This window comes from Melozone crissalis, unplaced genomic scaffold, assembly GCF_028551555.1.
Source record: "Melozone crissalis strain CALT ecotype California unplaced genomic scaffold, PUWL_Pcris_2 ptg000034l_1, whole genome shotgun sequence".
Taxonomy (NCBI): Eukaryota; Metazoa; Chordata; class Aves; order Passeriformes; family Passerellidae; genus Melozone; species Melozone crissalis.
In genome coordinates this window covers 9,386,629-9,412,165 of record NW_026535812.1, presented here as the reverse complement: position 1 = coordinate 9,412,165, position 25,537 = coordinate 9,386,629, and the positions used below count along the sequence as shown (strand labels likewise).

At 44.0% G+C, this 25,537-nt stretch overlaps 1 protein-coding gene across 1 annotated transcript; it reads left to right on the top strand.

Moving 5' to 3' along the window:
• Window positions 1-1,428: 1,428 nt before the first annotated feature.
• SERPINE2 (serpin family E member 2) lies at window positions 1,429-24,882 on the top strand. Its single transcript, XM_054282451.1, has 9 exons — window positions 1,429-1,444; window positions 14,679-14,953; window positions 17,414-17,641; window positions 18,680-18,877; window positions 21,268-21,466; window positions 21,608-21,708; window positions 22,706-22,792; window positions 23,359-23,442; window positions 24,214-24,882. Exons 2-9 carry the CDS (start codon window positions 14,698-14,700, stop codon window positions 24,249-24,251), a joined length of 1,191 nt encoding a protein of 396 aa, XP_054138426.1. The 5' UTR covers window positions 1,429-1,444; window positions 14,679-14,697; the 3' UTR covers window positions 24,252-24,882.
• Window positions 24,883-25,537: the final 655 nt, after the last annotated feature.

Here is a 25,537-nt window from a genome sequence, read left to right as displayed (position 1 = left end):
AGGGATCTGACATGGTCTTTGCAGCTTTCTGCCTTCATGCCTGAGAGAAAATGGATGCCCAAGGGTTGTCTCTGCTAATATGAAAAAATATGCAAAAAGTGGCTGTTGGGTATTTTTGTGGGGTTTTTGGTTTCTTAATTAATCTCCATTCTCAATTCAGAAATGGATCTCTGTAGAAATGATGGTATGAAACATTTTGGGAAAGGAAGCTAGATTTTAATTAAAATTTAAAAATCAAGCTGGTTAGTAAATAGCCTACCAAATGTCCGCCTCAGCTGGTGGAGAAACCATTCCTGGACAGCCCAGCCTTCTGGCACCAGCACCTTATCTTGGCCTAATTCCCTGTGCCCTGGCTGAGGCTGAGCTCCTTGCCTCTGAGCATTGCCTTGCTGTGCCACCTCTCTCATCCATGTTTCCATCATTTCTGTTCTGCCCAGGCACAGGGCCCTGCACCGAGAGAGCCACCTGGATGGAAACAAGGCTCTTCACCATAAAGACCAGCAGCAGCTGCCACCAAGGCTGATCCAGCTCGTGCCAGGAGATGGCTTGTTTTGATTTTTTATCCAGAGAAGTCCAAACTCCTGAGGGAAGAAATGTGGTTTATTGCATACTTATCCTGTTTCTTCAAAGCTGAACTGTGCCATGCATGAAAATTTGTTTGGAAACAGGGATCAGAAACGATGACTTAACAAGGCAGTGCTGTGTAACAAGGCAGTGCTGTCCACTGCCGCACAACACGCTGCCGGTTTTCCTGAAGCTGTCAGCACTACTGGTTTTGTACAAAGAGTGGAAACTCCTTCTGGTACTTGGTCAGTCAAGGAGTCCAGGGCTGTCAGTCAGTGTTAAGGTTAACATGTGTTTTCCCAGGTTTACACTTCTGTCCTGCCGCACCGCTCTGTGCCTGTGCTGCTACACTGAAGCAGCAACCACTTCCCTCCCTCCGATCCCTCCCGCTGCTCGTGCAGATTAAACCCAGGGCCATACAAGGGATGGGGGTCCCAGGCTGAGCCATTTCCTCACCCCTTGGTGAGGACGTGGGAGCACACGGGGAGGAGCCCCTTGGCCCAAACCCTCCAAGCTCCCAGCACGGCACTGCCGGGAAGGGGCCTCGGCGGTCCCTGTCCCCTCACCACCCCCGCGGTGTCCTGCCGGGCCGAGCCTCGCCCCGTGGGCTCCTCCACCGCCGCCCGGGCTCCCCCTTGTCCCCGGCAGGGCTGGGCAGCGGGGCTGTGTGACACGGAGCTGAGGCCGGGCCGGGGCCGGGCTCGTCCCCCGCGCCGCTCCGGCGCTGCCCTGGGCGGGCCCGCGGCGCGGGGCGAGGGGCGGGCGGGCGGGCGGGGCGGCCCGGGCCCTATAAATGGCGGGCGGCGCCGCCGCGCTCCGGCCGAGCGGCGCGGGGCGAGGGGCAGCAGTGGCGGCCGGGCGGCGGAGAGCGGCGGGTGAGGTGAGCGGCGGGTGAGGTGAGCGTGGCCGTCCGGCATCGTGCGGGCACCGCTGGAGGGGTGCACAGGAGGCGGGAGGGGAGCGGGGCACCGGGCGGAGGAACGGGGCACCCAAAGTTTGGCTGCTGACAGCGCGGAGGCCGCGGGGGTCGCTCCGGCGGCTCCTCGGTGCGCTCCTGTTACCTGCTCGCACAAGTTTCCCAGCACCGGGTGCGTGGGCGCTGTGCCGGGAGCGGGGCTTCGGGCGCGCCGAGTTTCTCCCAAGATAAGGCGCTGGCTTTGTGCGAGCAGGGAGGGATTCTGCCCCGAAAGAAGCGGGTTTGAGGCTGGCAGCCCGCGGGTAGCGGCACCGCTTCGCTCCCGGTGCGGGAGCGGCGGCACTTCCCGGGCACCGGCTGCGCTGCGAGCGCTCGGGAACTGCAAGTTGCTCGTGTCCCTTGTCTGCCGTGAGAGAGAGCTTGCTGCTGTTGTGCTAAATAAAAGTAATAAATCATAATCCGGGTAGTGACTGAAATTTTCTTGGCTTTTCGAGTGGCAGAGTAACGGGGGAGGAACATTTTCGGCCATTGCCCTTTGGGGAGGAACGAGTGGTATTGTGATATTGTAACAGGATTTAGGGCTGATAGCATCCCGCTGTGTGCTGGAGCGGAGAGCTGGTTAACCAAAACTCTGACCTCGGCTCACTTTGGAGTGATACGGGAGGTGCTTCGTGTGTCGCGTCCTGGGAGGATTTGGAAATGCAGAGTCCTTTGTCTCTTGGTGAAAATGGTGCTTGATATTTTGGCTCAGTACTGTGTGATGTTGGAGGATCTTAACAGAAAAATACCTTTGGAGAAACCATTGTAGTAACAAATAGGTGTTAAAATGTCAAATTTCCCATAAAACTAGGGAATATCTGTTTATGGGTTAGAGGCCTTTGATTTATTTCTCTCCCCTTCTCATGCCTGTGTATGATTCTGAACGTGGTTTGGCTTTTGTGGTTGTAATCGCATTCTTGGGCAACTTCCTGAAAGAGAAACCTGGTAGAATGACTTTTTTTTTTCACTGCACTGAAAAATGACCTCTTGTTCCTTCACTTTCTCTGGTGTGAGCATTTAGTAATGTCTTGTCCCCAGCTTGCCACAGGAATTCATTAGAAACCTGATTTTGTAGGGGCTATTCACGAAATGTACGTAGGTGCAAGCAGCTGTGCTTACGCTGTGTAGCTTCGGAGAAACTGCAGACATCCTCGAGGAAAGTGAAAAGCAGCTGCATGCCTGCTGAGTGCTCAGATGAGCCTTTGGAGTGTGAGGGGAAGACCAATGCAATTAAAAAGGCAGAATTATTAAGCAGATTAATTCAGCTGCATGTAAGATGTACTAGATTGGAGATCTAGCATTTTGTGGGGTGTGATTCAACTCACGAGAATAGCAGCTGTTTGGCACGGGAGCAAACTTTGAGTGATGAATGCTAGTCCACAGCTTTTTACAATTGCAGACAAGTTGTATGTCAGGCAACCTATAAGCAAATTGTGTCAAGTGCCTGAGATGCTGTAAGGCAGCTTCTGCAGGCATTGCTGTTTTATGCCCTCTCCAGGTATGAGGATGGTGGAAGAACTCCTCTCTGCTCTGATTGGTGATATGGCCATCACTATAGTCACACATACATTTATATCTATATATAGCTCTATGCATCTCATGTGGGAGGCAATAGAAACTCATGTCAGAACAAAAAAGAAAACAGAAACCCGCAGTGGGTTTTGTCTCAAGGTGTCTACAGAAGTGTTGGAGCTTCTGTTTGGTGTTGTCATTGACAACCAGGAGAATAGCACGTCTTAGTGGCATGTGGAGACTTTTAGCCTGAGTGTCTAAATCACACAGGCAGAAACGTGTTCCCAACCTAGAGTTTCTTACCAGCATCTGCTAGGCAGAAAAATGTCAAGCAGGGAGCCCAGCAAGTTGCACCAGGTATTTTTAGAATAGGTTGAAGTGAATGTGTCTGTATAAATAGTGAAAAATAAGCACCTCACCTTGCTGCTAGGAATTACAGTGGAGATGCAAGTAAATTTCAGTATCCACAGCAAGGGATCAGCTCAGAGGGAGCTCTGGGAAGTGATTTGTGGTGGTGGGCACAGCATCTGCCTGGCTCATGCAGCTGGTTGTGGCTTTTGGTTCTTGATGGGGACTGCTGTGCTCATTCTTGAAAAAGCCAAGGCTCGGTGGAAGGCTTTTCTTGGAAGCTGGGGTTAGGGGTTGTCCGGGCTGCTTGAATTGCTTAATCACAAGCATGCATGAAAGAGCATGCTTTTGTAATACTGATTATGGGGAAATTAATTCTAATCATCAAAACATTTCCAGTCAAATTGCTTTGTTAACTGAATTCTGTGATTCTCTGGGGTCCAAGGTTTTATACATGAGAAGACAGGGAAAACATAGATAACCATCACTAATCTGTAAAGTGTTGTTAGATACAGTCATCTTTACATGCCTCTGAGCATCTTCCCAGTCACCTGTGACATAGCTAATGAACCAAGCTTTACAGCAAAGTGCTGGCCTGTAAGAACCATGTCATTCTGTGCACCTCTACAAGCCATAAACATTTTCTGAATAAGTGTAGTGATACAAGGAATTGCCTCTTTTTGGTAGTGGTAGCATGGAGTAGTCAGTTATCTACATATGATTTTAAAGATTTAGTGTAAATGTAAAGATTCAGTGTAAGTTAGGGAAGTATGAAAATATAAGAAGGTGTTTATTATTATTAAAGTAGATAGCTTCTTTGTGTAAAAACTGGACAGCTGAATATGTGCAACCATGTGTGTGTTCAGGTGTCTCCTCTGTGATGGTTAAAGTGGTGGGAGGAGAGCAGTAAGAGGTGGTAGCATTCTGCAGCTGGAGCCACACAAACGTTTAGGCTGGCATGCCGTGGGGGAAAAAAGCTGTCCTGTGTTCTGCTTGTTTTCCTCTCACTTTAGGGAGAGACTCTAGTTCATACTTGACTTCTGTAAGCAGAGCTGAGGTCTCTGCTGAAGTGAGAGCCAGTAATGATGGACTGGAAAAGTATGGGGCAATTTTAGTGGCAATGCCAGTGTAAGCTGTAGGTTCTTAAGCTGTTTATCATGGCCTTGAAATACACTTAAATGCTAACTGAACTGCTTTCTAAAGCCATTAGCACCTCTGCTTGAGCAGTGTCTGTGGAAAAGCATGCATTTTGGCAGCTGCTGTGTCTTTTCTGTGGTCTGGTATTTACCTGTAATGGCCAGAAAGGTGGTTTTTCCCCTTATTTTCGTGTTGAAATCAAAAGGTGCCTTATGCTGGGGTCCAATAACTATGCCACAAAGCAGTTTAAGTATGAAAGCATATTCATCTTGTGGAATTATCTCCCTTGGAGAAAATGTCAGTTTTGCTGACCATGTTCATGTGGTGCAAAGTGTGGGCTTCAGGCAGTCTGCTGTTGGCATCAGGGCTTTGGAAACAGCAGCCTGAAATCCTCCTCAGTGTTGTGGGACTGTGGAAGGGATCAAGACTGATGGCCAGTGAGGCTGAGCCGAAGAAGCCTGTTCAAGGCTGGATATATGTGGTGGCCTTGCCGAGCAGGTAGGTTGGTTTGTGAGAAATAAGTTACCAACAGACTGTAAGCTACAGGAGCAAATCCCCCTGGAGTCTTCAGAAGCACTAGTGAGAAATTATGGTACATTCTACCTCCCTTACTTTGGCTGATGTACAGGGGATATGAATTTGTGTTCATCAGCTGTGTAGCTTTGACCAAGCCTGTTTTTATATTAAATGCTTTCTGTATTATTTAACAGCTCTCTCTTTAAGCTTCTGTTCTCACAGAAGGACATGTTGAGGTATTTAGTGATGTTTCTCACTGCTTTTGAGATGGCTCTGTCATCTGGTGGGAGCTGTAAGCTTCTGCTTGCCCAAAGCTGAACGAGGTTTCAGGTTTTTTGTTTGACTAGGAGAGGGACAGTTTCCCATTGGCTCTGACAGGTTACAGGTACAAACCCAAGTGGAGAACTGAACATGACTAGTTTTCTCTCCTCCATTCTGTTATCCTATAACTTTACATCCCTAAGCAGTCTAAGACCTGCCATGTAGAAGTTGGTGCATCATCCCTACGTCTCCATCTTGCTACATCCCCTCCTCTCCCAGCAAGAGCAGTTTGTGTGTCTTTCCCAGCAGTTAAACAAGCTGAGGCCTCCAGCTGCTCTGGCAGCTCGCTTGGAGAGGTTGCTTTCCCAGCTAATTGCCTACTTCCTCTGCAGAGGTTTGTCATCTGCCTTACAGAAATAGTGATGGACTCCGTGGAGCCTCAGCCAGCACAGCTCACAGCTCAGCCCGCAAACTCTCAGGCTGAACTGAATCAGACAGTTTAATATACAGGTCATGACCTGCTCTTGGAGAGTTCTTGTGCATAGTTCATACTCGGTTGTCCCTTTTTTTACTATGGAAATTTAAGTCTTGCCTTCCCAGAAATCTGTAGTAAAGCCAGGGGGATCAGTCAGAAGTGAGGTCAGTTTAACAAAAAGAGTTTTCTTAAATACAGCTTTTTAAATAGCTGGTAATTCTCTTATTGACTGGTTAATGTGAGTCTTCTTGCAGATGACTGAGGAGGTGTCTACCTGAGCGTATGGATGAGGTTCCCAGCACAAAGTTTCATTCCTGCATCCTTACAGCACCTGGGACTTGTGATGCTCTTGTGGTTGGCTAGTTCTGCTTCTGGAGCTTCCTGGGGGAAAAGATGGATACAAGTAAATGTCTGTGCTGTGAAATATGAATGTTCTTATCCTTTTTGAGTAACCTTCAAGCTAGGGCTGGAATGGCTGAGAAAAGGCCACTAAAAACTGGTATATCCTGTGAGCTTAGGTCTGTTTCAGTGATGCTGTCCTGGATACAGAAAACCAGTATACATTTTTCATCTTAAATGTTAATAACCTGGCTACCTTACACTTTAAGGGTTATATTTGTCAGCTAGTTTTTCAGATAAGGTTTCTAAATTAGCTTGCAAATAGGAAGTGGTTGATTGCTAATGTTGTACAGTGTGATTAATAAATAAATAAAAGGCTAGTCACCTATTACTCTGATTTCCAACCACAAGTGCAGTAAATGGTTGGAACAGCATTCCTGATCTCTCCAAGTAATTTGTCATTTGGTAGCATTCCCATGTACAAATGCTTAAAGTATCAGGTTTTGGCTATCAATGGACTTGTGTAAGTGCAAGTTTTTATGAATGCCATTGTTATGAACAGAGAATATTGGAGTTCCAGTCCAGTTTTATAGTGAAATGACTGTATTGACTGTATGTACTTTTAGACTAACTGCCAACACTGTACTGCTGTAGTCTTTCCTCTTGAAGGAGGAGGGGTAAGTAAAAACTTAAAATAATGCAATTAATTCAATATTATTTGCATTATTTTAAGTGAGGCTTCTTAAAGTCCTCTTGAGAGAATGTCTCTCCATCTTCTGTTACCATTTGGGCATCTCTAAACCCACCTGGCTTTTGTTAGATGTTGTATGGCTGATAGATGCTGCCACCTCTCTTAGCTTCCCAGGAGTAATAAAGATGTAAATAATGAAAAATAGTATGGCTCCATAGCCTAATTTTCAGTTATGCTGTAAACCCTGACTGAACCATAGAGTGTGGGTTGATGGGAATTGGGCTTTGTAGCATTGTTTAGTAGGAAGTATAAGTATCTCTTTTGCAGAGTAACCTAAACCTCAAAATTATGGAATCTGGAGGCCAACAGTCATCTCTCTTCTACTCTGCAGCAACTCACATGCCTTTTCAAAGCTCTGAAGTATTAACTATTGGCTTGAGGACTAGTTCTACACCTTTAGTTTTCTTTATTTCTTACACAGTTTGGGTTTTTTTTTTCCTTTGTTTGTCAGTTCTTTAAGCCCAAGGGTTAGAGAAAATTTATGGAAGTGTTATGAAAATTTACCTGAGAAGAGGAGAACCAGATTTGTTTGCCCTGCAGGGCTGTAGTGGTGTGAGTCTTGCTTTCAGATGACACTAAGATACTTGTACTAAGTGAAAATGAATAAGGGTACTGAGTTTCCCTTTAATATTTTTTTAAGGAAGAAAAAATGGTAAAATCCTAAAGCAGAGGTGGGACTTAGGGTGGAGGTGATGGTGAGGTACCGGTAAGACACCAGCCATTGTTAGTCCAGCACCTTGTGGACTATTTACCATAAATCTGTACTTACACAGCCCATTGCCAAGGAATTAATACCCTGCACCTCATTAATGGGAGCTTGCAATGCTGCAGGCTTGCCTTTGGCTCCTAACGAGCCTGTGGTTAGTGGCATAGTGAGCATTGCTGATGTACAAAAAATGTGGGAACTGGGGTTCCATGAGGCCTTTCTTGCACTAAACAACTAGAACTGGGGGCTTGAGTTTAGGCAGATGCTCTGGTTGTCAAACCCACAGCCTCCCCACCGTGCTGTGGAGCACTGCTGTGCTCCCCTTTGGGGAAACTGGTTCTGCAGCGTTAGTCTGGAGGAGCTGACTGTCCCATGCTTGTTTCTTCATTATGTTAAAATACCCACACTGCACAAAGAACTTGAGGTCAACCAAACCACTTCTTTAATAAAGGGACACCAGTAAACTACAAACATAATTCTGTTTAATCTTTCTGATGCTGTAAGACTTGATACTAGGTTTTGGAGAATTCTGTGGAAACTACTTTAAATACAGGAATAAATAATACCTAGAAACTTTAGCAATTGTAGTTGAGCTTACAGTAACAAGAGAACACATAAAATTTGAGACTGGTGGTAGAATTGTGCAGTACCATAATAGTCTCTATAAGCCCCCTGCCCTGTCAGCTGTATTTGCTTCATGAGGCAGAGCTAAATTTGGCTCTTTAAATCATGTATAAATGAGGGATGGAAGTAAAAGCAAATGGTACATAAAAGCCTATCTATGTTCTTGAAACTCTCAATAGTGCCTCTGTAGTTGTTGTACAGTGACAACTCAGTGGTGAAGGAAAAAACCCTGGTCAGCTTTGCATGATGTGAAATTGATCTTTGTAATTAACTACCATGAACCACCACCAAATGCTGTACAAGATGGATAGATACTGGTGAGAAAAATTAGTCTTGTGAGCTGGAGACCCCAGTCATGAGGTTACAGACAGTTTGAAATGGAGCTGGTCTCTCTGCACTTCATGCCTAACAGAGACTCCCAGGAAATGGGGGTGGTCAGGACTCTTGATAAAGAAGCACTGAACTCCAGCTTCCTGCTCATGGGGGAGCATCTCTTGGACAAAGAGATGGTTCCTGTGTGGGACCAGCTGGTTTCACAAGCTGGTGCTCTGCAGGGAAATTCCCACTTGGCAGGGGAGGCTGGTTGGACACAGCTGAACAGGCTTTCCAGAATGCACTAAAAACCTGAGAGGGATAGGAATAGAAGAGAGAGGGTTAAGGGTGGGAGAGGAAATCTTCAGAACCAATACCATGCTTTTTGCATTCATGTGCAATGCTGGCTGTTGTGCCTGATGTCAGACCAATATCTTAAGATATAAATTTTTTCTTTAAAAAACCCATCACTTCCAGCTTATCTCTGTGTACAAGTTATGTTTATATCTTGTTGACAGTAACTTACTCCTCTTCAGAGCAATGTGAGTACTGAGCTGTTTAAAACCTAGCAATCATCCTTTCTTGGAAATGCTCTGCATATACTAAACTTTCCAGGTATTGAGTAATAATAGAAGGAGTTGTTAGATGAAAAGGAAGAGCCAACATTCAGGAAGATGAAACATTTCTCAGATCTGTCATGTGGAAGAAGCCGGAACTTCAGCAGGCTGAACTCGGGTTCAGGATGAGGAGAGGATATTGAAGCTGAAGGCTTTGGTATGTAGGAGGCTTAGGCAGAAGGGGAGTCAGGAGCACCTGTGAGGGGCAGGGAAGCCTACCAAGGGGCTGGAGTGCTTTACCATGCTGCTAAACCCATCAGCTGGAGAACGAGACCCAGCACATGACCTTCCCTCTGCAGCAGAGTGGTCTCCTTGCTTGGGAGAAACAATTGCTGTGTGCTCAGCCAGCTCCTTTAATGACTGTTAACAAGTTTGTTTGAGTATTTATTCAGTCCTGCTGGAGAGAATTGGTTAAATGCCTGAAGTGAAGCTGCTTTCTTTCAGCTCATATGTCAATTGAAATAAGACTTTTAAATTAGTAGCCCAGATGACAGTGGCATGGAAACATCAACATCTCAGACTTGGAGAGGTCCCTGAATGTTTGTCCCAGGCTGGCCTTCTCTGCTAACAGAGGCTGCCCAGTGCCTGCCACGTGGGCTCAGGGGCTCTGAGGGTTTTGGGCTTACTACAGTGAGACCAGCAAGGCTGTGAGACTGCTCCTCAGTTTTAGTCCCTTTAGCTGTGCTTGCTGCTCTTTGGTTACAGCTATTCACAGAAGTGCAGTCTGGTGTCTAAACTTGCTTGTGTTTCTTGTATCTTTTAAAAAAACCACAGAATCGATCTTGCAACTGCAAGAAGGAGCCTTTTGGATTATACATTATTGCTGTTGAAGTCAGGCTTCAAAATAAACACTTGGATGTGTCTCATAGTGCAGTAATTACAGATATCTGAAAATCTATGTACAGTTGATTATTTCATCCTCAATCCACTGCAAAGTGTTCTTTAGCCTCTCTGGGGCAGGCCTTTTCTCCAACTTAGATATTAAATATGGGCATTTTTTCAGATCATGTTTTTGCCTCTGATCTTGAACCAAACTAATTTCTGTTCTTCCTCTTGGGAGGATTGCAGCAGCTTAGTTGGCTCTCTGAAAATGAAGTCCTTCCTAAGCTAGTTTTCTGCTGTAGGAGGATCTTCATTGTTAGCAGTATTTTGTGCCTGGGGCTGAAGATGTTACTTTTCCCTGCTCCACCAAATGCTTTTCTAGACACAGATTAAACAGCCTGTATTAATATAACTTTGCTTTTGTAACAAGCATTCTATAAATGTAGGCTGAAAGCATCACGTCCTCTTTGTTGATATAATTACTTCCATAATAATTTAATCTAAAAAATTTAAACTAGGTACTATGATGGTGATATGAATAGTTGAGCCTAGTGAGAGTTGAGTGTCCTGCCCAATACATCTGAGAGTCAGTGTTTGCAACACTGAAGCTGAGCTCGTCCCAGGGCTGGGAGCCTGAAGAGTTTCCATCATCTGCCATGAAACAGCACAGAGCTATCAGGACATCCTGCTGTGTTCCTCCTCTACCTTCCCCAGAGCTCTGTGCCTGACTGGAATAGTTGCCTAAACATTGCTTTGTGGCTCAGGCTAGGCTCTGCAGTTGGAGTTACAGCTGGTACTTCAGTGTGCTGTACAGACTTGGGGTGGTGCTGCTCTGAGGCAGGGGGAGCTGAGTTCTGGGTGTGCTTGCTGTGGAGATGGCATCTCTCATAGATGAGTGCTCTGTTCTGCTCAGACACTCTGGCATTAGGGTTAAGGGCTGGATTTGCATAACAAATGGCAATGTGTGATAACACTGGCTACGTTTCTTTGGGTTAGTGACAGCATTCCCATTGCGTGTTGAGAAGTTGCAATTGTGGATGTTGTCCTTCCTGTAAGTGCTCAGTCGAAGAAGTGGGCAGCCTACCCTACAGAGGGACTTTTTTTTTTTTGATCCAGCATCTTTCAAAAGCCCACATTTATGTAAATGAATTCGCCTATACGCTTTCCTCCTCCTCAGTTTAACTTTGTAAAAAATATAAAGGTCATAGGCAAAGAAATGCCTAGCCTGTATTTTTGTTTCGTTTTCTGAAGCATTAGATTCAGATTTAACTATCACTAAGTTTTTTAGCTTCAGTGTTATGAAAGCTTGTTGAAAGCTTGTTGATATTCTGTATAGCAGGTCAGCTGTTTTCCATCCTACACATCATACATCCTTTTGGGTTTCTTCTCCCAGCACTGTGCTTAAGCTGTTTCTTTCAGGATATGCAAATGCACTTCTTGATACTGGACTGCATAGAATTTGATTTCACTGAAATCCATGATGGAAACTTCAATTGCAGGGATGCCACCTCTTCTCAAAGATCCAATTGTTGTCCCAATTACCTGGTTAAGTTACCCAGTGGCCAGGCCAAGAAGTGACTGCTCCATAACTTGTGATCAAAAGTGGTTTTTATTTCACTTATTGAATAGGTATCTGCTAGAGATTATGCTCCAAAACAGAGACCAACCCATCTTAAAGGTGTGTGAGTTAGGCAAATATGGATAATTCTGGGGAAACCAGATGCAGGAGGTAATCAGTTGAAACAGAAAAAAAGACCAAAATTCTGCAGCAGTGGCCTTGTGAGCAGAGTTGGGTTGTTTTGACAAGGCTTCACATGTTATGGGGAAAATACAAGGCTGTCACCCTGAGTCTGTCAGGGGCTGTCATCAGTGAAGTAGAAAACTTGGAGCCTTGCAATATATTCTGGGAAAGTCAAGGAGAGAAGTGTCGGACTTCAGTTAGGCTTGTGCAGATGAAGTACCTAAAAGACAAAGAAACATTGTTTTATTTGATTTCGAAGTGTCACTGCTGTCTCTGCCCTCATAGTGTGCTTCTTGCCATATAATGTATCAAGGGTAGATTGCCCTCAAAACAGCCCAATTTCCTGTGGTTTGCTGTCAGGATCAGGTGGAGCTGCCTTGGTCAAAGCCTGATTTTCAGATGGCAGCTCAAACTGTGCTCTCTGATTATCTGGTACTGTCTCTGTCCATCACTATGTGGGACAGGTTGTATTGCACCAACATGCACCCTTTCTTGCTTCAAAGTGCCTCCAGTAAGACTTTGTAATAGTTCTAGGGCCTTGAAGTTTCTTTTTGCCAAGATACTAGGTCGAGTTATAAATCTGCTTAATATCGGGATTAAGAATTTGTTTAAACTACCCCTTGGGTTTCCAGGTTTGGGAGAAGAGATGGCCACCAAACCACCAAAGAAAACCCTAAATGCCAGCCCTAAATGAAGCTTTTCATAGAGTGCCTCCTGCAAGGCAGCAGTGCCATCAGTGTGGAGCTGCTGCCTGTGAGAGAAGGAATTGTTGCCCTTAAGAACAAAACTAAAGGTTTCAGGTGGTTTGTGTTAGCATCAAAGAACACTGAAGCATGTTCCTTAACGATTTTAATTTATTTTGAAAAGTGCAAGTTTACTTTCCCTGTCAGGCTGTTGGCTCTCCCCCATGACATTTTCTTGCTGTAGCTGGTGATGAGGGGTGCAAGACAAACGTAGGAGTGACTCATGTAACCTGCCTCAGGGGGTGCAAACCCAGTCCTGACCTGCCTCAGGGGGTGCAAACCCAGTCCTGACCTGCCTCAGGGGTTGCAAACCCAGTCCTGACCTGCCTCAGGGGTTGCAAACCCAGTCCTGACCTGCCTCAGGGGGATGCAAACCCAGTCCTGACCTGCCTCAGGGGGATGCAAACCCAGTCCTGACCTGCCTCAGGGGGATGCAAACCCAGTCCTGACCTGCCTCAGGGGGTGCAAACCCAATCCGTGGTACTTGGGTTTTGTTCCTGCTGGTCTCAGCTGCAGCTAGCCCAGTCCAGCCTAAATTTTGGACTAGGCTTGAGTAGTTGCAGCAGATGGCTGATATGAAGCTCCTTTGGAAGGAATTGTGCTTTAGTGACCTCAAAACTGCTTGGGGGATTAGTAGGTTTATGGAGAAGACTTAATTATTGGGTGGGCTGTTACCCCAATTTGTAGGACAGCGTTTTCACTTTTTCTTGCATAACTTAAATCAGCAAGTTCCTCTGGTCAGAAGTGTGCTGAAGTTGGGTTTGGAGGACAAAGATGTCTAAACTCCTGAATTATTGCATTTTCAGCATTTGCTTTATTCTGCAGCGACAAACTGCGACAAAGCCAACTTCGTCCCCTCAAACGGTGTAGAAGAAAGTGGAAATGCTGTATTTGTCTCTTTCAAGTGTTTTAGCGCAGTTAAAGTACGTGCTATTAAAAGATGATTAAACAAATCTGTGCAAACACCAGCTGGTTTTCTGCTAGTGCAGTGCTGCAGCACGGTTTGAACTCGCAGCGTAGGTAGGCTGGCGGTGGCACAGCTCCTTGGGCTGTGTGGGAGGAGGCTGGCAGCGACAAGGCTGTGCCTCTGCTGGGCCCCAGCACCCTGGGGTGCTGCACCCAGAGCAGCAGGGGTGCCAGCTTGCTGCACTGGGGGCTGCGGGGCAGCACAGACCTGGTGCTGCATTTGTTGTGCAAATAATGCTTCATTCAGCTGGACACCTTCTGCAGCCTTGCTTCTGAAGTCGGTGAGGAACAGGCTGGTGTGGATATGGAAGTCAGGGCTGTGAACTGTGTAAATGAAATGTCTTAATGTTGTGAACAGGGAACATAATTGAAGGAAATTGGAGATTATTGCATGTTTCTCTAAGTATCTCTTTTCCCTAACAAAAAGGCTTGAATGCAGTTTCATGAGGAGGAAATACAGCACAGCAGTTAGAGTGCTCAGTGTTTGACATTTGGGTTTCACTGTCTCTAATCAGTTGCTGATAGGTCCTGAAGAAAATGTTGATGCTGCTTGTGCTTCAGCTTTTTGGAGCTCATGGATAATAATGCTGAGTTCTGTCAGGTGTTAGACCTGCAGATGAAGGTGCACCTGTTTTGAATATTAACTTCATTCTGTATACATTAGGTGCTCTGTGTTCTTAAATGGAGAAGTACAGGTTGAAATCCAAGTTCAACATTTGCATTTTAAAATCCAAAATTTTCCTCTACGTTCCTGTTATTGAGAATGCCAATTATGCAGCTAACTCTTATTGTTCTAGGCAGGTGTAAATTCCCACAGCAGAAGGTCTGTTTGCATATGTATATTGTGCTTCTGTTCACTGCAGAAAATGATCTATGAGGTGTACTGTGCATCACACACTAGTGGGTGAGGATCATACCACACTTCTCAGCACTCATTTACCATAAAGTGCAATCTAAATGGAATGCCAAGGCTCATTTAACTGAAACACAAAACTGCCTCATCTAGGGTGCTGTGGGAGATAGTCTTCTAACTTGATGGCTTTTGTCCTTTATATAGGCACTGGTATCTAGCTATGTCATGATTATTATTGCACCTGGAAACCCCTAGACCTAAAATCCTGGTAGAGCTAAGTGAAACACAGTGAGTTGTGTGAGTCCCATTGCCAGAGCTCTGAATGGTGTGTGGCACATGTACAAGACTTGCCTGCTCTTTAGATGAATAAGAATTTATGTTAAAAATGCTGTTCTTGTGAAAGCTGACTTAACTCCCCCCTCTTGTTTTCTTACAGGTATCTCCAACCAGGAATCATGAACTGGCATTTTTCACTCCTCTTTGTTCTTGGGACTTTAATGTCTGTATGTTCCCAGTTCAGTTTTTATCCTCTGGAGGAGCTTAGCTCTGATGTTGGAATCCAGGTCTTCAATCAAATAGTGAAAGCTAAGCCTCAGGACAATGTTGTTGTTTCTCCTCACGGGATTGCATCTGTCCTGGGGGTGCTGCAGCTGGGAGCTGATGGCAAGACAAAGAAGCAGCTGACAACTGTGATGAGATACAGTGTAAATGGTCAGTGATCCTAAGGTGGTTTTGGGTGTGTTTTGTCAGACTCTTCATGATGTATGAGATGGCTTTCAAAGTGTGGTAGATTGCGTCATGCACCAATTAACTCTGTTTACCAAAGCACAGAATGGACATGCTTGAGGTTAATTGGCAATTTGAGCATGGGTATGTACATATACCCAAACTGGCTTATAAGCAGCTTGGTTAATGACTTCAGGGCCCTGGCTAGAACTGCCTTTGTCCTTGCCAAATTGGTGTTCCAGAACAGGGTGGATGGTGGTCCAGTGCTAACTCTGAGCAGGAAGGTGGCAGTGCTCCATTTCAGGCTGTGCTGAACAACCTTTAATGTGCCACTCCTTAGATAACAGGACAAGAGGATGTTTCTTGGCACCTCACTGAATGCAGTGCAAACTAACCATACAATCGACACTTTCACTTTGCTCTTCAGTTTTGTTCACGTGTTTCTGCTGTCAGAATCCCTGTATGTGTAGTTCTTGTAGTGCCCTCTTCTTGAGACAGCCATTTCTGCTTGCCTGTGCCTGACACTGCATGCATCTGTGTTCATATTCCTCTGCCAATGTCTGCCCCTCCAGAGGGAGTAGGCTGAAGATTCTTACTGCTTTAATTTGCATGCTATTTTTGTGAGTGTTTGCCAGCAAGACTTAACATCTTAGTGCCAGCATTCTGCCTTACTTCCAAGAATAGAAAACCCTCCAGGAGGTAAGTGCACATTTAAATCTTGAGCAGTATTGTCATATAACATGTTGTCATATAACATGTTGTCCTGTCTTCATTTGCTTTGCTGTTTTGGTCCTGGATTTGAAGTACAACAAAATTATTTGACACCTTAACATCTAAATGTTGTAGATGGAAATCCCTTCATGGGATAATCAGCTCTAGGAACATTTGACTGCTTAAAATCTAAGTACTTTCAAAAATGTTGAAGTATTATATCAACTGGTTTTATCTGGCCTTCAGAATTCCTAATCCTTACTGTGAGACACAGAGGTTCTCAAACACCTTAGAAGGTAGCCACTGCCTGGTTAGAGGCTTGGTATGGCATGCTGCCTCTGTCCTTGCACAGGTTCCCCTGCTCTTGTTCATGACTACCTTAAAGTCCTTTGGCAACTGCAGCAAGTGCTTCTTTGGAAAGGTGTTAGTTGAAAAGTATTTAATTTGTCTTTAGCTGTCTTTTAATGCAATTTAGCAGCTGGAAGCAAAGAGGAGAGCCAGCACCATGAGACCAGCCAGCTCTCCCCGGACCACCAGCAAGTGCTCCGTGGGCCACCAGTGGTCCACAGAATACAGTTTGAGAACCTCTGTTATGGTATGTTCTCCAAAAGAATTTGCCCATAGTACTGGAGAGTGAACATGTAGAAATTCATACCAGTGGTGCTGTTAAAGCATTCCTGATACATGAAACAGCAAAGCCATCTGAGGTTTTTTCTTACATGCAGCTAAGAGAATAACTCTGAACTAATTTATTCCTTTCTCATCTCTTCTTTGTCTACATAAGCAAGTAGTCAGGAAATGTTTCTGCCTAAATTGTATTGGGAAACAGAGGGAACCCTTTAATAACAGCCACCCAAGGCTGCTGTTTGATACAGTGGTTGAGCATGGAGTTGCCTGCCTGGCAGTGGCTTCCCTGTGTAGAAAGGCACTCACTGATGGGTGTAACACAGGAGAACTGGGTATGGTGAGCATAGCAGTTCTTCTGTGCTGCCATCTGCTTTCCCTCACACACAGTGAAGGAGCTAGCAAGCACTCTGTACAATCTGCTTTCGGGTCCTGAGGATCTTGACTAAGCACTGGAACCTACTACTTTCCCTTTTCCTGTTTTTAGAAGCAAATTCATGTGTTAACTCCTGCTTGTAGCTGATTTAGGCCAGGACTTAGTCGTTAAGGAAACTAAGACTCAACTTGGAAGTTTATTATAGAACTCTTCACAGCTTCCTTTATTCTCCAGTAAATGGAAAGGAAGTAAAGAAAATATTTTAATTTTTGTTTTACATTCTGAGGCTCAAGACCATTTGTTATGCAAATCCTGCAAAACTCTGAGTGAGCAGGCTGACCCTTTGACTTTCTTTGTCATCACAGAACTGACAATTGACCTGGCTTATATGACATGAAATATTTTTGGAACAGTTTGTTCTGTGGAAGAGCATGATTTGTAGCTCTACACTAATATTTGAACCTCAGTGTAATCCCAAGCACTGTCTATAACATTCTGAGCAGACAGTTTAAGGTGCAGCAGGCACCATAGTGGAGTTCATGTTTTTGCTGGGAATCAGCAGATGAGACATCAGAAATGGATATTTTGGAAATCCCTTCAGAATGCTTGCTTTGGCCTTCCTTTTTTAGTCCAACACTTAATGTCTGACTTTTCATGTCATTAATAGTTGCATATAAAGTAACTGTTGGTTTATCATGTTATTCTAAATTAAACTTGCTGTTTTTTCCAACTAGGAGTTGGTAAAGCCTTAAAGAAGATAAACAGGCTGATAGTCTCAAAAAAGAATAAAGACATTGTAACAATTGCTAATGCAGTGTTTGCAAAGAGTGGCTTTAAAATGGAAGTGCCTTTTGTTACAAGGAACAAAGAGGTGTTTCAGTGCAGTGTCAAGAGTGTGGACTTTGAGGACCCAAATGCAGCTTGTGATTCCATCAACCAATGGGTGAAAAATGAAACAAGGGGTGAGTATTGGGGAGTGCCTTTGTGCATGGCAGGGTGGTGTCTGAGACCTCCAATTTAGATGGAAATATTGGAGAAAGCTCTTCTGCAGCTCAAAGCTGTCCTTTAGCTGGCATTAGTGTGATGCTTCAGAGCTGGTGGGGCAGGAAGCAGCAGTCTTGTTGCCCCTGCAGATGTGCCTGTGTGGGATGTTTGGGTTGTGTGTCCATCCCATGCATCCATGGGATCAGAGCAGCTTTTGCTCTTCTTTGCATTCATGTACCTGGTGAGAAATCCAAGCACAGTTATCTTGGGTCCATGCTTTCTCTCAAACATAGATGCTTTCAGGCAGCTCAAATGTTTTACTCAGTAAATCAGACTCACAGGAAGCTAAAGGGCGGTTCAGCTTTTGCTCTGACTGCCCTAAACTGTCCTAAGATATCACCCTGTTCTAATGACTCACATTTAGTGGAGGATTCTTAACTAACCCTGCCTTGACAGAACTCCTCATGCTTCAAGCCTCTTGAACCGATTGTAAAGCTTACAGACACTAAAGCCAGAGATCACGTTTTGCAGCATGTTCCCAGTCTAGGGGAATTATGTGTTTAGTACCTTCTGGAGCTAAACCCAGTCTCTCCTGGATGTGAGGAGTGTGTTAATGATGTTGGATGTGGTATTTGTCAAATGAGGCTGTCAAATTCTTTCTCGACCACATCACCAGTTTTGCATAGCAATGTTGCAAGCAGTGTGTGAATGGGGAGGTATTTCAGCTGAAACTATTCCATGCAGTCTTAGATCTGCTTACATGCTGGAAAAGGTAGAGCCTTGTTAGTTGTTGAAACATCAGGCTATCATTTAGCAGGATATGTTTACTTCTAGTTATCCCCAAATTTACTTTTTGACAAAGAATAGCACTGACTTTATGAATTTTAAAATATTGTCCCTGAGGAACTGGCACACTCACAGGTCAAGGGGTTTAAAGTAATGTGTATCAGGTTCTTCAGAAACAGTTGGCCAATGTAACAACAGCAAATGCTCAAGAATTCCTTTCTTTCTTCTAGGTATGATTGATCAGGTTGTAGCTCCAGATGATATTGAAGGCAGTTTGACCAGACTGGTGTTAGTGAATGCTGTGTATTTCAAGGGCTTATGGAAATCACGATTTCGACCTGAAAATACCAAGAAGCGCCCGTTTTATGGAGCTGATGGGAAGACCTACCAAGTTCCCATGCTGTCCCAGCTGTCCATCTTCCGCTGTGGTAAGCCCAGGGACTCCCACTGCCACCAGCAAAGGGTGTAGAACTGGCTCTTTCCAGGAGCTTGCTGTGCATTTAATGGCGCTGTTCTTGTAGCTGATATAGATGGATTGTTACACAAGTGTCTCCTGCTGCTGAGGCATGGGCAAGGTACTTAACAGTTGCCTTAAGGTTGGATGCTCTGTCAAGTATTGCATTATCCTTTGCCTTCAAAAGGGAAAGTCTGAAGTATCCAAATTGAGAAATTTGCATTTTTCTGTAAGAAAGAAAAGTACATGTTTATAAAGGCTGAAAATAAAGAAGACTGCCAACAGGCAGAATGGTAGGAGGCTTACCTGGTGGTGAGAGAAAGATTGGAGTTTCAGTTTATATTTTACTGCAGATAGAGAAATGGGACTTGCACAGTCTCCAGTCCTGTGGGAGCCAGAGGAGCTGGGTTAGAATGTTGGCTGTATCTCCTGAGGTGTGAAACTGCTCTTCAGATTGAGTCACAAGTGAAAAGAAGTTCAGCAGGTTCTGCCAGACTTCCATCAGAGACTCTCAGAGCTGACACCAGCAGCTTGATGAGACTGACAATGTACTTCAGAGCTGCAGTTTGCAGCCTTACGGGGATTTTAGTGGTCAAAGTAAGATGGATGCTCTGATTAAAAACTTGTGTTGCATCCTTCTAAGAAGTGCTGCATGGAACTTACTTCCATGTGTGCTAGATACGCTCTGAGAAATAGGCCTGAGAATACAGCTTGCTATAAATCTAAAAGCAAGACACACTGTGCTTTTAAATGCCTATTTGTACTGTCAGTAGTGCTCAATTATTATTAGTAGACTTGATGTTAAAGTAAACAACTGTGACTCTGTCCCAGACCTGTGCATTAGAGCAGATGTAATGCAATACTTTAACTGCTGAAAGTGTGAGTATGTACTGCAGTATATACTAATTTTGGAGTTTCAAATGGGTTCTATGACTAAAGGTGGGGTTTAGCAAGACTGTTATCTTGAAGGCTTTTGACTTCTGATGCTGGTTATAATATCCATTATGTTGGCCTGTGTTTAAGGTAAAGAAACTATTAAGGCTAAAAAGGAATACTGCTGAGTTACTAATTTCCTGAGGACTCAAATGAGGTATTTTTTATCTCTAGATTTCCTAACACAGGGCTTCTATTTTATCCATGCTTGGAATGGAATCTTTAAATATCTTAAGTCTCTTCAGTCCCATCTGCTGACTGAAGCTGAGCTCCCCTCCTGTTCAGTTTGCCTCAGTAACGATAGCAGCAAATCAGGAAAAGAGCATTTACCTGTTGGACAGTTTGCCTTGTGTGACTGTCCTGGAGCTGACTTCTGCAGCCAGTGTTAGATCTGTAGGATCCAGCCTGAGAACCACTGCCATAATAAAAGGAATAGTGAAACTGCCAACTTTGGCATGATTCCTGAAAAACAGAGGTGCAATACTGCCAGTTTTGTAGCAATAGGAGTTTAGAGCAGCTTTCATGGTGCTGGCACCAAGATTACATTTGTAATGAAGCTGTTGATTTTCAGCTTGGACTGTCAAGTACAGATTTAGATCAAGAAAGGGGAAAGACAATAAGATCTTGTTGCTATCCTAAAACCTTGCCTGAAATACTGTCTGTAGTTAAACTGACAAATTTTAACTTGAAACTACTATAAAAAGCATTTGCTTCCCAGCCACATGCCAGAAATCCCGCAGTAAGCAAAGGGAGCTTGGAGGAGGAGAGGGTTGCTCAAAGGCAGTCTTGCTGTAACTTGGATGTGCTGCTATCTCCCTCCATCTCATCTAATTGGCCTCTTGCACTGCCTCAAAGTGGCTGCTTTCCACTATCTTGCAAGACTTCAGATTGCTTCCTAATCAGATCCTTATTAAGCAAGAAAATTAAGCAAATGCAACAGACTAATTCAGACAGGAACCAAAAGGTCTTGCAATAACTCTTGGAGGAAGAAGCTTGTCTGCAAAATCTCTTCAGTTTGGAAAGATAGTCTGCTGCTATTCCTTGCCTTATTTTTATTCTCAGTTGGTTCTGGTACAGCTGAGATCTGGAGCAGAGATCCATTTAATTCACTGACCTGGTCACTTCTAGCATAGCTGGCTTGCTGCTCTGGGCTGGTGAGATTTGTCTGGGAAGCAATGTGTATGTTGAATGAGTATTTGCTCCATGGTGTCATCCTGTCTGTGTTTTATGGCATACCAGCATCCATACAGAGCCCATGCCTTTTGAAGGGCTGCCCAGCAGGAAGTCTGGGACTTCAGAGCTGGTTTTGAGGTGTGGACAAAGCTTTCCTGACAGACTCTTCTAGCAGTAGCTATGTTAAGGTAGAGATTTGAAACTATAATGGCTATGACTCACTAGTTTGTTTGGGTTTGTTTGTTTCTTTTATTTTAGGCACTACAAGTACCCCAAATGAGCTGTGGTACAACATCATTGAGCTGCCCTACCACGGGGAAATGATCAGCATGTTGATTGCACTGCCCACCGAGAGCACAACGCCGCTCTCTGCTATCATCCCCCACATCAGCACCAAAACAATAGGAAGCTGGATGACAACCATGGTAGCAAAAAGGGTGCAGGTTATTTTACCAAAGTAAGTACTTACACAATCCATTCCTTCTTCTGGAAGTGTTTGGGAGGTTATTTATATGTATCTCATCAGATAAAAGAGAAGGAATACTGAAGGTGACTTTCCTGCATAATACCTGATGCATTCTATTTTTGTTCCAACCAGATTTACAGCAGAAGCAGAAACAGACTTAAAGGAACCTCTGCAAGCACTCGGTATTACAGATATGTTTGACCAGTCAAAGGCAAACTTTGCAAAAATAGCAAGTAAGGTTTTTTTTGTTTTAATTCATGGTGGTCCTTCATAGTTGCTAGCTCTGAATAAAGTGCTGCTTTACCAATGCAGTTGACTGCTTTCTCTTGGCTAAGTGTTGCCATGACATTGGAGCTGGTTTTATGTTGTAGCCAGCCAGGCATGACTGCTTGCTTCTGTTCAACATTGCAGTGGCTTTTTTCCTCCCTCATCTTACATTACAGCAGTAAATCACGCTGGTCAGCTGCTTAAGATTTCATATTGCAACCTGAGGGTCCCAGGCATTGTCTGAAATCTTTGGCAGGGCTTAAACAATACCATACCTTAGTCTGTAGCAAATACTGCAGCTACAGTGTGTAACAGCTACGTGTTTAGTGACTTGAGCTGTAAGAAAGCATGTGTGAAAAACATTCACACTTTAAGGGACTGAACCAACAGCAAGAGCTGTAAATATTAGTATCTGAAAATGGGGTATAAACACTTTTGAACTCATGGCTGTAAAATGTCATCTTATTTCTTTTCTCTGCTCTCATTAAAATCCTGATTAGCTTCTATAGAACTGTCTAACAAAAAAGCTTACTCTTGTGCTGGCTTAATTTGAAAACAAATGCCTGTCTTTCATTGAAAGCAAGGTGTGTTGCTAAGTGCTTTTTTTACCCCTGACACTGAGACACATGGGAGTGTAACTTAAATTCAGATAGCAAAATTTTTCAGGTTTTTTAAAATTAAAGCTAAAAATGCATGTAAGCACTTATAACTTAAACCATCAATAAGGAAACTTAGGAAATGGGGAGGAACAAGGAGTAAGATAGGTTATTCCATACTTTTGTAATTACTCACTTAGTGACTGTATTCAAAGGTATTGTTCTGGGCTGCAGCTTTGGGATTCCAGCAGGACTATAGCAGCTTTTAGCATTCTGGGCCATGCTGACAGAGCTGCTTAGCTACACAGCACTCCAGGATTCTTTCAGTGAGTTTTACTGAAGGTGCTCTTCTCCTTGGGTCTTTCAGGAACAGAAGGTCTTCATGTATCTAATGTTCTGCAAAAGACAAAAATTGAAGTTAGTGAAGATGGAACCAAAGCTTCTGCAGCAACAAGTAAGCAATTGTGCTGATAACTGTCAGACTTGGGCAAACTCCATTAGAAGGCTTTGGCACTAGGCAAAGAGCTCACCTGGAGATCACTGCAGCAGTATGCTCAGAGTTGGATCAGTTAATAGGTTTTATGTGATTTCTCAGTCAAATCTCAACTTGCCAATGTTGATCACTGTAAGAAATATTGACAGGCTTACTTTTAGAGAAGTGTCTTCCCATAGCTTAGACTTTATATCAGCCCACTGATAGCATGTTCTGGCTATCCAGGTTACAAAGAGGAGTAAGCTACTGCAAACCTTTGGGTGACAACTCAAAACTTCCAGCTCTGTGTGGGTCTTGTGTTTTTAAATGCTTCCTGTAAGAATATCATGTGACCTATGTGGCTTTAAATGTCCAAGTTAGTTTGTTTTAGGCATTTGTCTGCATCTATTCAAGATGCAGGTATGTGTAGACATATATACACACATGCATATATATATCTATCTACAAAGAAACTTTACTTTGATAGAGTATGTAATGCATTATGGTGCTTGATTTGTCTCACTCTAAACCTTTTTTTTTTCTTCAAGCTGCAATTTTAATAGCCAGGTCATCCCCTCCTTGGTTCATAGTAGACAGACCATTTGTATTTTTCATCCGGCACAATCCTACAGGTAAGCAGCATCTGTAAGTTCTTTTGGCTTAGAAGTTGAGTATCAGCTATGTAATAGTGCCAAAGTCTGAAGCTACTGAATAACTATTATAAAAATGTACTTGCAGGGGGTTTTTTGCCCTTAATTTTGTATTATCTTATTGGGAATACAACTTGAAGCAGGGAAAGAAATCCATTTTGGCTGTCAAGGTAACAGAAGCAAGTCTGGCAGGTTTGTGGGTATAAAAGAGGAATCTTTAATAGTCATAGTTCCCCTGAGTGCAGAGGAAATAGCTTTTTACTGGTGGCGAATTGCTGAACAGGACCCAGCTTTCTGGCCAGTCAGACAGTGAGGGCCAAGGCAGAATACAGGGTTGGGGATTTGGGGTGCTGCTCCAGCCTGCCCTGAATATGAGTGTTCCAATATAATGCTCGCAGCTCCTTTGCAGCATGGGCTGAGTCTCCCAGAGCAGAGTTGCCCTTCTTGCAGTGACCTGTATGATCAATGTCAGTCAGTGGGGAACAAGGCGCTGCTGCCAGCGCTGGGGAAGGGCAGGCTGCTGGCAGCCAGCCCCATGCCCAGGCTCCACAGAGCATCCACAGGGCTGTGTGTCTCTAGAAATAGGAGCTGGCCACCTATCCAAACATGCACTTCCCTGGCTCACAGACCTCAGGCAGGCTGGACTAGACTGGAGAGGTGGCTTGGCTGTGCTCTGTGGACTTAAAGCTTTCATGGAAAAGTTTAACTCTATTTACAGATGATGGTAACCCTTGTTTTTGTTTCATCCCTTAGGTACAATCTTGTTTATGGGACAAATAAACAAACCTTGAATGTGGAAAAGACTTTCTTCAAGAAGTAAACAGGCACACCCCTGTTCTGTTAAATATTTTGTACACTACTCTTTGACTTCACTCAAGAACTAGTTTTAACCACTGACTAGGTTTTGAAACAGGAGTCGACATAGTTCTGGCTTTGTGGGGAAAATACAGATTGAAAACTACAGTATCTCTTCAAAATGTCTAAAAGATTCTCTAAACTACTGAATGGTTACCTATGCTAGCAGCTTCTGAGCTTTTTCTGTATCTACTAAGAATTTTATGTATGGCTTTTTGTGAGAGGATTTTAACAAAGAATGATAAATGTTTCTATTAATGATGGTTTCTTCTTGTGTGTGGAAAAGGTCTAATTTTGTAGATACCACCTATCAAGATTACTTTTGGTTCTTGAGTATCTTGGTACCTGGATATTCTTGGTAGAAATAGAATAAAAGTTCTAGCAGTTTTTATATAGTGCATGTATCACTGAGAGTTTTAAAACTAATGTGGTGTTCAATACACATCGCATTGTCCTGTCTCATTGTAATGTAAACTTGTCATTGCTAGTATACACTTTCTATTGGATTTAAATTTTATATTTGTTTTTGTACAAAGGAAAAAAATAAAACTGCATTATGAACAGTCAGTGTTGTGGATCGTGGATGTGCTCAAGGATATTGGGGTCCAGAGCCCCATGTTATTGTTGGACATTTAAGAAGAGTGCAAGGAGGGACATGTTTTGTGAGACCTTTTTGTTGTGTGTAGGGGGTGTTGGTTGGGTTTTTTGTGGTGGGGTTTGTTTAGTTGTTTGGATTTTTGCTTGTTTGTTTTAGTCTCTCCTTCTGATGACCTTTTTTGAAGTTATTCTGCTGTGGATGAATTATCCATAGGTTTGCCATCTGAAGAGAATTCTATTTTGGTATGCCCAAGTTGCTGCTGAAAACTGCCCCATGAGGAGGTCTCAGTGCACCTTTGGTGCCTTTCCTCCTGTTCCCTTGGTGCAGTTTATATGCACATGGGCATCTCTTCATGCCCCTTGCAGGACTCTCCTGAGTGCCGAACTCTTTCCAAAAGATAAGCAGCAAATCCCTTTGGCTTGTCACAGATGGTTCTTTGTTGTGCTGCTTCTGTGGAAACCAAGGGATTGTGGTGGGTGAGGGAATCTTTGGCAGCTCTGAAGGGCACGCTCAGGGAGAAGAGGCTGCTGGTCTCAGGGGAGAAATTCCTGCAGACTCAGCCCTGGTGGAACTAGGTGACTGCAGCGTGTGTCCATAAAGTGGAGTGTTGAGCCTCTTGGTCAG

Bases quoted from the DNA above. Each gene is read 5' to 3' on its own strand.
- SERPINE2 (XM_054282451.1), top strand. From the start codon at position 14,698: ATGAACTGGCATTTTTCACTCCTCTTTGTTCTTGGGACTTTAATGTCT. The intron at 17,642-18,679 runs GTGAGTATTGGG...TCTTTCTTCTAG, and splicing joins GGTGAAAAATGAAACAAGGG to GTATGATTGATCAGGTTGTA. The intron at 21,709-22,705 runs GTAAGGTTTTTT...TGGGTCTTTCAG, and splicing joins AAACTTTGCAAAAATAGCAA to GAACAGAAGGTCTTCATGTA.